Genomic DNA, 12,418 nt, shown 5'->3' on the forward strand with positions numbered 1-12,418 from the left:
CCCGCTGGGAGCCGTGCCCGCCGGCCGAGCGCCGCAGGCCTCCGCGCAGACTGCCCCCGGGTGAGAGCAGCCCCCGGTTTAAAACCACGGGCAGAAGGTGGCGATCAGCTTCAGCGCGGGCGGTGCCGTGACCTTCCCCAGCGGGCGCCCTGCCTGCTCCTTGTCACCCCTCCAGCACCCCCGGCCCTGCCCGGTGCCGGCGGACAGCAGCCCACTCCCCCGGGCCGCTGCCGGGGGGCGCCGGGCCCCGGTACCGGGCAGGGGCGAGCAGCCCGCAGCCACGCACCGCTGCCCACCGCCCCCTCCGGGGATGCTGCTCCCTGACGTCAGATGTTTGCTCAGTCTTTTGTTCAGTTAAAAATAGTTTCAGGCACCACCTTACCTGCCCCGGATGGCAGCTGCCCCTGGGCTGCGGCGGCGCAGCGTTTGCTGCCGAAATCCATCTCGTCCTTCTCCCTCGGAACCCTGGTCTCCGCACCTGAATTAATGATAGCAGCACGCGGGGAACCGGCTCGCGGTCTTCTAAACCCGGGATCTTGCCGCCTAAAACGCATGAAAAGGGAAAGTTTCTTTGTAACCTAGCTGTAAGAGCTATGTTATCAAAGCTAGCTATTTCTCACTGCGACCCATTGAAGTATATGTACTGTCAAATATTGTCATTACTCTAGTAGTCTTTATTTTCTGTTTCCCGCCCCCCCCCCCCCCCCCCCCCCCGCCTCGTGAGTCTCATTCATGGCCGTTGCTGCGTTGTACTTGCAACTGCGTATTCACCTACTAAAATAATTGCTTTATAGCAGATTATTTGCAGCAGGCATTTGTTCTTCTTCTCCCGATTCTGTGGAGTTATTAAAAAGTAATGGGTGACAAGACAATCAAGGAATATTTCCCAATTAAAGAGGAAAAATGGAACTGTCACTATCTTCCACTGTTTGTGGGCCAGTTCCCGCGCTCAGATTACACACACTTGTACATCGCACACACCTACGTACATAGCACATCTCTCCGGTGCCTATGCATACACGTACACGCGCACCCTTATGCCACAGTAGGTTCCCTATTTCTTACGGAGATTAAAGAATAACTTGAAATCGAAGACAAATGACTTGAGAGGAAAAGGTATCAGTTTCTTCCACGTAAATTTCTCCCCACATTGGAATGAAATCCCAAGGCTTTGGCTAGGTGGGCGATTAACCACCCGGCGCCTGGTGTCCTATAACCATCATCCCGCTGTACAGTTTATGGGGCTGAAGTTTTTCAGCAACTCGGTAACCTTATTTTATTGTTGCGTGTGCGTGTGATACATAAACTCCCACACGTGCAGATCTATCGGATCTATGTAGCGTGCGTATAATTTTATAGTTTATCTTAGCCGAACTGCTCCTGGGTGACAAATCTCTCCGTTGCAGAGAGCACCGTCCTCATTCCAGTGCTATTTCGTTCTGGGAGCGCGCGTGGTAATTCTTTACAACGAAATTGCTTCCCCTCTGCTTCCTATATTTTAATTTAGTAAAGGACTGATTAGCTGTGGCTTTAAAAGGGCCAGGTCTGCGCTGGCTCGCAGCGTCACCTCTCACCTCTCCGCAGCCCTGGGCCGGGGTCACTGCGGGGCCGCGGCGGGGAAGCGGGCAGAGCGGCTCCGGCTCCCGCTCCCGCCGCGCCTACCTGCGCGCCCCGCGCAGCCCCTGCGCAGCGCCCCGCGCCGCTGCCCAGCCTGCCTCCGGGAGCAAAGCCCCCATACCCCCCGCCGCAGGGGGGAGAGCAGCCCGCCCGCCCCTGCCTCCGCCACACCGCTGCTGAAATGAATCATCGCGCAAAAAACAGGAAGACGCAGCTCTGCTAGGCGAAAATAATTGTTTGGTTTATTTTAATTTGCATCACCCTGGTTTAATGGCACCCTTTCTTTTGGCTTCGGGGGAGGAGAGGGGGGGAGGAGGGCCGGCCGGGGCGCATCGTGCTGTTTAAAGGCTTCGTGTAAACTTCTACGTTTTGAAAGAATAACTTAAAAAAACCGTGTTTAATTGTATTCAGACGTGTACCCAGCTCACATTGATTTGTGGATTCATTGAAGGTGTAAAGATCCGTTGATAACATTGTAGGTCCAATGTCCCTAAAGCAGCAGATTCTCCCTTCTCTGCCGAATCCTGGAAGTAGTTTAACAAGGCGGGGGTGGGGTAGGGTGCGTGTAGGGTAGTATTTTATTTTTCAGCTGTAAAAATGCATTTCGAAGAGGGATGATATTCTAACAGGAGAGGCTACAATAAAAATCACAGGTCGCTTCTGAAAAGGTTTCACTCCGAGCAAATGTTTGCAGCGTGCAGGATCCTCAAAATTCCACTATAGACTTTATTCTGGCGATTATTGGAAAACACGCAATGCATACAAAAATACGAGCAAGAAAGTGTCAAAATGAATTTATTTTCGGATATGAACAGTGAAAGGTGCAAGTACGTTTTTAATAGTTTTGATCTTTATCAAACGATCGATGTAGGTAAAGGCAAATACAGAATATTCAAGAAAATACAATTAATTTGAAGAGGTTACCTTTCCTTGAGTGTACCGGTGCATTTACAGAACCGGTGCGGAGCCATCGCTTTGTTTATTTTTCTAATGTCTACCCAAATTCCAGCAATCCGCAGAGCAGTAACAGCTTTTTCCATGTGTTTATCATCGAGGTTGCAACAGGATTCGCCTCAATTGTTCTGCCTTTCTTGTGTTTTCCTTTCTTCCCTTTTCTGCATTTCCCAGATACATTCGCTTTGGTTGCAAAAATAAACAGCGGAGTTTTTAACAGCAATTTGAGATGATAATGGTTACTGATCCCATTCTTTCCATCATAATCTTCAAGTGGTTTAAGATTAATGATAGGAGGTGTTTTAGCAAGGACTGTGGGTTCTCTTCTCCAAAGACCGTCGCTATGATAATTTACTTAAGATGTTGACAAGACTGTCAGTAAGGCTTATTTTTTATTAAGCTGCGCTGTAGCAACTGTAGTAAGCATTTGTTGTTGTTATTTAAGCACACTGTATTTTTGAATGCCTTCCTATAAATATTGTTATTTGGTCTCTGCCTGATGGATTTGCGATTGCCTTTGTTTCAAGAAAGGTATCTTCTGGTATTCTGAGAAATTTTCTCTTCCACCCTCCCCCATTCCCTTACACGCACATTTTTTAAAAGAAAATAAATTTGAGCAACTACTGTCTCGGTCCAGCAAGCTAGATCTTCTGCAAAGCGTTGCTTTGGCTGAAATCTGTCTAGGCACAGCCCCGAACCAAGGGGACGAGGCGCAGGTTTCAGCGTCAGTTTTGTGTGAATTTTATTTTGTTATTTTTTAATGGGGAAAATAGCCCTTTAAACCACAAGTATGTGCCTGCAGCACCCCGGTGTACAAAGAGGCTGGGGCGCCTCTTGGAGCGAGAGCGATTTACGACCGCACCGGCGGCTCCCGAGCACAGCCGCGCCGCCCTGCGCGACCCCGGCACCCCGCGCTGCCCCGGCCGCAGCCGCTCCGCCCGCCGGCCCGGCCCCGCAGCGCCGCTCCCCCCGCAGCGCTGCCCCCGGGGCCGGGGTCCCCGCACCCCGCGCGGCTCCTGGCCGCTTCCCCGTCCCCTCCCCGGGGCCGTCGGTGAGCAGAGCCCCGCGGCGGGCGGCGCCTGCCCGGGGCGCTCAGGGGGCGGGGGGGCGGGCGCGGGGCTGCCTCTGCTCTCTCTGAGGGGACAAGTCCGGGGGGAAGCCGCAGCCGACCGGTTGCTTTTGCGCTTCTGTCGTGTTTTCAATAAACACGAAACCGTGGGTTTACCTATAAATTACCGGGGTCATGTGACAGACACTCACTTGGCAGCCCTTTATTGCCCGTTTCTCTACCCCAGTCGCTTTGCTCCGCGCCTGCGGCCGGCCGCGGGGTGGGCGTGCGGTACACCGGGCAGCGGGGGCGCGGGGAGCCACGTCTGGGTGGCGCCCCCCACCCCCCGGGGGGCGGGCAGGGCGCGCTGCCCGTGCGGGGCAGGCGGGGGGCCGGCGGGGCCGCCCCCAGCTCCGCGCTGCCAAGCCAGACGCGAAGTAAACGGCGGAGGCTGCAAAAGCGCGTTTCTACCGCTGACGGGCCGCCCCTCGCTGCGCTGCTGGCCGCCCCGGGCTCCTACAGCAAGGGAAGGGACAGTTCCGTAAACACTTTACGTGACGGTCCCCTCAGGCCAAAAGGGAGGCGCGGGGGCAGGGGCCACGCTTCCTCATAACACGCGCTGTCTGCGCGAGCGCGGCCCTGTGCCTGCGCGCCCCGCGCGTTTGATCCCCGCGGCGCGCAAGGGAAGCGCGCAGCGCGGGCGGAGGGCTCCTGTGCGGCGGCGCCGGCCGCGGCCAGCAGGGGGCGCTCCGACGTTGCGCCTGGGAGCCCGCGCCGCGCGCCCGCCCACGGACACGCGTTTGCACACACACACGCACACACATCCACACGCGAGGACACACGCACACACCCGCGCGTGTACACGGACACACGGACACGCGCAGCATCGCGCCTCTTCGCCCCGCTGCGCGCGTTACTGGGCGCGGGACGCTCCGTGCGCGCACCGCGCTGCACGCGTGTCCCCGTGCCCCCCCGTGTGTGTACGTACTATACATTATGCAACTTATTAAATACAACCATGAATTGTCAACATTTTTTTCGCGTGTTAGTTCCGCTGATCCGGGCAGGATTTATTTTCAGATCTTGGGTCCCGGAGCTATAACGCGTGATTTCTTTGCCTTAAATAAAATTGGTCAAATGTTGACAACCTTTAAGCCAATCTAACACTCAAGATTACTGATGGGAAACTAATGAGAAAATATCAGATCGTCCGGCCTGGGGGCTCCTAATTAAATCTTAGCTGATTGAAAAATAAAAGCGGGTTCGGGGGCGTGGGGGAGGAGGGAAGAAGCTCCGGGCTGAACTTTAGCTCTCATTTTACGTGATATTTCCCCAGCCCACCCCTCCCTCTGCTCTTCCCCCCCTCCCTCTTTAAAAAGCCTAATGTTATTTCGCTGGTTATTTCGAGACATGCGAACGCGACTATCATTCCTTGCCCGGTAAATATTAAGGCCTTTAAGCAACGTGATTTAACTAATTAGAAAATTTACATCATTAAGTCTCAGGGAGAGAAAAAAGGAGAAACAAATCTGTCAGTCATTTTAAAAGAGACAGGCCCTATTGAAGTGTGAAGAAATCGGCTCTAATTCAAAAAGGCAATCGGGCAGAAAAAGCCCTCAACATTACCCTGCTAGTTATTAATCAGAAGGGGTTTCCCCCTCTCTCCTTCCCTGTAATGGCAAGAGCTGAAGCACATCGTTAGTTTCTCCCAAAGCTACCGCACAGTTTCCATTCAGGTTTTTTGCCACTCGTCCATGTCCCATATTAATAGCGAGAATTTGTCCATTCAAGGCTCATAGATTTGAAAACGTTTCCGAATTGGGGAGCCGCAGCCGTAGGAAAAGAACAAAAAAAAAAAAAAGAAACAAACCAAACCCCAACCACAGAACCCAAGGCTGCCCGGACCCCTCACCTCCGCCCCCACCGAACACAAGGACTGCGCTGCCCCGTGCCCGCTCCCATTAAAGTGGGGTCCTAAAGTAAACCTGCTCGGCGAGAACTAGATGATGGCTTTGTTTTTCTCCCTCGTCCTGCATTGCTAAACACAGGCACAAGCCCGAGAGTGGAAAGCCCCCTCGCCCCCCCCCCCCCAAGGACTAACTGTGTTTAGTGCCACGCACCAGATTCAAGCAGAACAATATAAAACTTGAGTGAAAGACCAGCGAGCTGGCATTACTGATGTCGAGTCCCTGACGAAGCGGTGCGGGACGCGGGTGGCCAGCGCGGCGAGCGGGAGGAGGAGCTAGTGGCCCCGGGTCTGGGGGCGCAGCTGGGGGGGCTGCGCAGGGGGCCGGGGGGGGGGGGGCTGTGCGGGCAAGAGACGAAGTCGCCTGGTCCAAACCGCGGTGTGACACCTCTGGCGCGCTCTCGCTGCCTCTCCTGCAAACGCACTTTCTAATCCTCCCCTTTCAACTGCTCACAGTGGACTATGGTATAAATAATAAGTACGCCCTACTCTGCGTTTTCTCTCGCCTAATATCGGGGAACCTGACAGTCGCTTTAATCAAAGGAGTTTGCGCTGGTTCTTCGCCGAGCTGATTTAAGGAATTTTAAACACGCTTCGGACAAACCCGGGCGATAGGGGCCTATTTCCCTGATCTCACGGCCCGGGGACGAACTCTCCTGCGGCTCGAGGAATTAACCTCGTGTAAATGGGTTCAGGATCAGCCTGCTGATGGGGATTTTACTTGGCAGTAGCCTGCAAAGACAAAATATTCGGGGGCGGGGGGGAAGCGGTGGAAGGCCTCTGCCGGCCCCATTTAGGCTTCCATTTACGTGCCACCGTTAACTTGTAGTCATCTTTGTAAGTAGATGTTTACAGAAATGTAAAGTCTTCACCAGGACCGGTAAAGGACACACTCCTTCACCAGCGCTACGCCTGCTTAAAGGCGGCAGCTCCTCCGCGCAGCCCCGCACGACGTGTGACGGGCGGAGGGCGACGCGGCCCTCCACGCAGAGCCTTCCTGAGGGGGGGGGGGGGGGGGGGGGGCGTTGCGGAGAGGGACTTTGTCGACACACGTGCTCCTAAATTGAAACATTTCTCCATTCCTCCATAAAAGCAGCTGAGCAGCCGCCCCCGCGCCCTGCGGACACCCGGGAAGGCAGGATCGCCCGCCACAGGCAGAGGCGCCGGGACGAGGCGGAGAGGAGAGGGGAGGGCAGGGCAGGGCAGGGCAGGGCAGGGCAGGGCAGGAGGAACAGCCTTGGCTCCCCCGCCCCCTTCGCATCAGTTTGTCTTGCAGTTATTCAAAATGATTGAGTTTTCTGAAGAAGGCCCTTTAGAGAGAAAACAAAACCAGCAACAACCTCTTCCCCCCAAAACAACATGAATATCAACCTGTCCACTGGCAGGGCTTCGGAGCTTAGAGGCATTACAGTAAAATTTACGGCGTCCTTAACAACTCCCAAGTAAAAGCATTAAAATTCCCTTTAATTGAGAAAACATTGATTTTTAACTCTGGAAAGAACGAACCCGTAATTTAATTGCAAACTTTCACCGGCAGAGCAGCATCTCAGGGAGGCCACATTCCATCTTTAATAGAGCCACTTTATGAAGTGATAAAAACAAAGAAAACCTGACAAACAGAGAGACAGTTGCAATTGCGAAAGAAAAGTTACTTGCCTTCCCTTTCCCCCTCTCGCAGCTCCAAACTATCGCACTCTTCCCTCCCCCTTCACCCCCTACCCCCCGATAACAAAACACAAGTGTAAAAGCAAAGGATTTTGCAGCCGGGGGAGAAGCACTAGTTCATATTTTAAATAACGATTTGCCTTTACCAGGCAAGGAGCGATGCCAAGAGGTTTAAGGGAACATTTTCACAAAATGGTAGCCTCTTTTAAAAAGGAAACTAATCGGATAAAATTTCCTTACTTTCCCTTGTTCGTTAAAAAAAACCAAAACAAACAAAAAAAACCCCCAAACAACAAACAACCATTGCTAAAGGGAAAGGAAAGAGAAATCCCACCCTCGCTTTCTATCTTATTTCTGTATCGGTTTTTGGTATTATAGGAGAGTAAAGAAGTTTTTGTTTGGTGGTTTTTCATTGATCAGTCACTCTGAGCTAATGTAATTATCCTCATCAATAGAAGGCTGCAGAGAGAATCATTATGTGGGTGACATTGATAAATGATCACCCAAGAGCTGCCTTTTCTCTTGGGCACCCCCACATATGACCCTCCCACATACACAAGGTAGCCATAGAAACACCTTGAGATCCTCAAACACTGCTGCAAATGGGAAAATACAGAGAAAGCGAGAGAAATCCAACTTCACACACTTTCTGTCCCTGCTGCAGCTCCTTCCCATAGCACGGAGCCACCGAGCTGGGCTCCGCTCTGCCGCCCTGCCCCGCGGGCGCGCAGCCCCCGCCTCGCTGCCTCGCACAGCACCGCATTCAGTACTGGGAGCAGAGGAGGGGGCGGGGGGGGGGGCTGTTATGGGGCTTGCTTCTTTTTTTTTCTCTCTGTTTTTTCTTTTTTTTCCCCTTTCTTTCTTTCTCGGGAAGAGTTAAGCAATGAGGTTGCACGCACCGTATGGACGCGCTGCTCTTTCTCTAGGCGCAGTGTGGAACCCCCTAACTTGAAAGCCGCTCTTGGAGATGCGCACCTACAATATCCACCCCCTCCACGGTAACGCGGCTCTTGGAAAACGGTTAAACCCGAATTATTAGCGGCGATATTTTAGTCACAGGACCGTACAATAAGATTCTGTATTTCTTACTGAGGCAAAGATTAATGTTTTTTCCCGGCCGCAGACCCCCTTTTTATGTAAGCAGATTCTAAAATATTGAGAGCAGTAATTGATTCATAATGATCCATAAATCGATGCGAGGAAGGGGGCGACTGTGTTTATTTATTTTATTCCTAAAGCTGCAACTAAAGTAGCTTTGACACCGTGTGGGGATGAAGGGGAGGAGTTGTTTAGCTGTGCGGGGTCATCCATCATCACTGTCGCAGCGACTCTGCCCAGAGGAGCAACCTCCCTTCTGTCTGTCTCTTTCTCACCACCAAAACTATTAATATTAAAACCTGCCTGCAAACCTTTCCCGCACCCGTCTCCGACCTCGCACCGTCTCCGCAGCGGCAGGGTGCGGGGCTTCCCCAGCCCGGCAGGGCTCCCTCTCCCGCACCGCAGCCGGTGCTGTTTCCCGAAAGGTGCTGTCAGAGGGGTTGGACGCCGGCCCATCTCCCCTCCGCCGAACCGGGGACCGGCCCGTCTCCCCTCCGCCGAACCGCGGACGCTGCGGGGGCTGGCAGGGCGCAGCCCTCCGCCCAGCGGGGCCCCCTCCTGCCCCTCCGCGCAGCGCCGGGAGAGGGTCTGGGCATTCCCGAGCCCGCCGCGCCCCGGGGGGCGGTGGGGCTGGCGGCTGCGGGTCGGCCCCTCCAAGCGCCGCCGGGAGACCCTCGCTCCCCTCGGGAAGCGCCGGGAGCCGCCGGAGCGATGAGCGGGACCCGGCCGCGGCACCGGCCGGGAGAGCGGGTCCAGCCGGTGCCCCGCCGCACCCCTTCCCCTGCCCGGCCCCGGCCCCCCCCGGCCCCCAGCCCTCTCAAACCTGGTTTGGGGCAACTTCCTCTCCCTCGCTCCCTCTGCGGCTACGAGTGAAAGGGGGGAGGGGGGGCTGGCTCCCCCCGGCATCTTCTCTTCGGCCCCGCGGTGCCCGCTCGCCGCGGCGGGCAGGGCCGGGGCGGCCGCGCTGGCGGAGGTGCGCGGCGCTTCCCTCCTCTCTTCGCCTTACAAGCAGCAAAATCTGGAAGAAAAATCCCTCGTTTGTGGTGGCTACAACTCCCAGCCCAGACCCGCTCGGAGAAATGGAAATTTGGGATTATAAACATGTGTGTGTGTAAACAAAAGGTGTTTCTTCTGTTACCCTTCGTTTCCCACAGCATAAGCAATTTTTATTCAGACTAGAGTATTTTCTTTAACACTATACCGCTGTCAAAACATTATTCCCGTTTTGGTTGCTTTTGACAGCTGAGCAGTTCTTAAAAATACCAAAATCGGAACCTTCCATTCTAAACAGTAAATCTCAGATGGAGAAATCTCTGCACGTTATTGTACCTTGGATTTCAGCAACACATCTCACGGAGAGCATGGCCCAAAAGGGGGGGGGGGGGGGGGGGAGAGAGAGAGAGAAAGAAAATAAAAGACAACACAGCAGTGCAAATATTTAGTACATTATAAAAAACAATAATCTACTAAGGATAAATTATTCCCTGTGTTTCTACCAGTGCAAGGATGCTTTCTGACATTTCTCCTCAAACTGTAAAGAAAAGATCTGCAAGGAAATGAATTACTGATTATTATTATTATTATTAATAATAATAATCCTTTTAAAAGTGCTAACACAATCTTGCCTTCATATTTTCCGTATCCACAATAATCAAAGAATTTGGAAATGGGAACCCAGGGTGTGCTCTTCTTACACGACTGAAGGCTCCATGTGATTTTAACCAGGACAGAGAGCATCAAAGCCCAGCGGGGAATTATCATCTAAATTTCATACGAATACCTTAGAAAGACGCCCACGAAGCAGGACCCGATGGCTAAATAAAACCGCACACACATTCTCTAGCATCCTCCCTTCTGTTGCCAGCAGCGTGGGTCCATTTACTTTGCTCAGAAATTAAACATTAACTACAAGGCTGAGCCTCTTTCCACATTCCAAAGGTAAAAGTTGTCAGTCAAAGTTTTTAATAACACCCCAGCCAGTTGGAATGACGAGGAGTAGGAAGGAGGAGAAGGGTTACAAATTTACAGATGTTGAAATCGGCAAGGTTTTGTTTCCTAGAAAGTTAAGGGAATTACAAGCCCTTTCCCACCCATTTCCTCCCAGAAATAAAGCCAGAGCTTTCCCCTTGCTCTGTGGGCCCCATCCTGCTCTCACTGATTTAGCAGTGCCACTGAGGGCAGTGAAAGGCGGCTGCTTCCAACAGTGCCGATATCTTCCTAGTTCAAATTCTCCTTTAGTTGCTCAAAAATGCCACAAGCTTCTTTTTTTTTTTAAGTAAAACTGAACCCTTACCCGTGATTCTGCACCAGCTATTTATATATTTATATACAAAATGTCAAATTAACAAGCAACCTTGTTAGCTGATGGTCTTTTTTTTTTTCCTTTCTTTTCTTCTGAAAACAACTGAAGACAAGAAAAGCAGTACAACCATTTAGAAAAGATAAATTATGCAATCCTCATGCAGGTAAAACTCTCATTAAACTCAGAACCACTTTACTCCTAAAACTTCTGAACCTACTCCAGCGCTGCAGCTGTTCTTCACCTCTGAGCTAAATAGCTGGAGTTAAGCTCTGTGGTGGTGATGGATGCACACACACAAACACTTCAGCGCAGGAGGGCTTACTGGTCTTGTATCTAGGCCTTCACAACTCAAACTCAGCTTCTATGGTATTAGCAGATATTACAGGTATTAGACACAGCTCTGAAATGCAAGCTGGTGAAAGAATATTTCAAATTTTGTTTAATCTGGCATAAATATAATATTGATAATCAGCAGAAATATACAACCTCAGAGGTTCTTTCATTCAATTATTCTATTAATGCTGATGACAAGCTTGTTTCTGATTTTTCCAACCTTTCTTCTCGATGCTGATAAGAAACGTATTTGAGACATCTCCTGATAACTTCAGTCTCTCCTAAGCATGATTAAAAACACAAAAGCCTAACAAAAAATCAAAAATGAAATATTTATTACCGCATTTTGTGACTTAACACCTTTTTTTTCTTTTTAAAACATAACGTCACAGTCCTCATACAAGTATTTTAATGTAAATTTTGACAAAGCTTAAAGGTAACAGCATTTTCTTCTAGTGAGGAACACGTGCTGAGAAAGGAAGAATTCATGGACATACAATACCAATTCCACAGCAGATCTGATACTAGCAAAAACATTCTTTTTTTTTCAATTGAGGTAAACACATAGAATATCTAACATGAAACAATTAATAGACCGAACTCTGTACGAAGTTTGTTACAGTATTCTCTTGCTTTTTTTTCCCAAGCTTTGAGTTCATGATAAGTCCTAAGTTTGGTGCAAAGACCGTTAGTAACTTCTTTCATTGAGGAAAGCTGCCCAACTTTTAGTTTTGTTTTGTCCAAAGCCAAGGCTCAGAACTACTGGAAGAAGCTCCTGCTCTGTCTGTTCTGTCTGTTAAATCTTCACCTGCAAGCTCTTTGAAGAAGAGTCCAAAAAAAAAAAATAAATTGGGGAGGAATGGGGAGAGACTTAATGAAGCACAAACTATAAAGATCTGTTTGAAACTAAAGGACACATTTTATGAAGGAACAAAACAAGGGAATGGCAAGGCCTTCTTGGAACAGTCTTCTGAGTGATGAGAGACCCAGCAAGACTTTTCATCTTCATCTCCAGGGTAGTTCTTTTCTCACTGGCCAAAACAGGTCTTTCATGGATAGTGACTTCACTGCTGAACCAAAACAGTCATTCTTTTGGGAACAACACACATAGTGTGGAAAACAAGGATTTTTTTTCTTCTAAAACTATTTGAGGCAACGTAACGGAGTGATCAACAGAAATGTACAAGTTAACTTAGTTCCTATGTTTATACTACAGTAGTTATAACTCTTGGAGTCTTTTTTTTTTCCAGAGGATCTGTACATGGACATATTCATTTCAGTGAGCCCATGATTTCACATTTGTGTTCTTGTTTCGTTGGTCCTCTGTTGTTGATGAAAAATGACAAAAAGTAAAAAATAATCACAGCTGTCTGGAATTTCGTATTAAGTGTCAACATCTGGTCAAAGTTCAAAAGTCTTAAAATAGTTTTTGTTT

The 12,418-nt window shown here is 50.6% G+C and overlaps 2 protein-coding genes across 7 annotated transcripts in view; both read right to left on the reverse strand.

Annotated features, from left to right (window-relative positions):
• The window catches only part of LOC308066867 (uncharacterized protein), a 49,605-nt gene extending 39,874 nt beyond the window's left edge, over window positions 1-9,731 (reverse strand). Inside the window, exons 1-2 of one of the 2 annotated variants that reach the window (XR_013929347.1) lie at window positions 9,172-9,254; window positions 383-543 (exon numbers count right to left, since the gene is read on the reverse strand). Coding sequence is in view for 1 of the 2 variants with exons in the window: in XM_080394750.1 (XP_080250876.1) it covers window positions 383-543; window positions 9,172-9,254 (244 nt within the window). In the remaining variant the exon portion in view is untranslated. Of the gene's footprint in view, window positions 1-382; window positions 544-9,171 lie in introns of both variants that reach the window. The other variant, XM_080394750.1, reaches the window with a different exon arrangement.
• A 1,570-nt stretch (window positions 9,732-11,301) lies between these two features.
• The window catches only part of MEIS2 (Meis homeobox 2), a 174,645-nt gene continuing 173,528 nt past the window's right edge, over window positions 11,302-12,418 (reverse strand). For all 5 annotated transcript variants that reach the window (XM_080394742.1, XM_080394740.1, XM_080394743.1 and 2 more), the window contains exon 12: window positions 11,302-12,418. This exon is cut by the window's right edge and continues 343 nt beyond it. The gene's annotated coding sequence lies outside the window, so the exon portion shown is untranslated.

This window comes from Falco punctatus, assembly GCF_963210335.1.
Source record: "Falco punctatus genome assembly, chromosome: 7".
In the NCBI taxonomy this organism is placed as follows: domain Eukaryota; kingdom Metazoa; phylum Chordata; class Aves; order Falconiformes; family Falconidae; genus Falco; species Falco punctatus.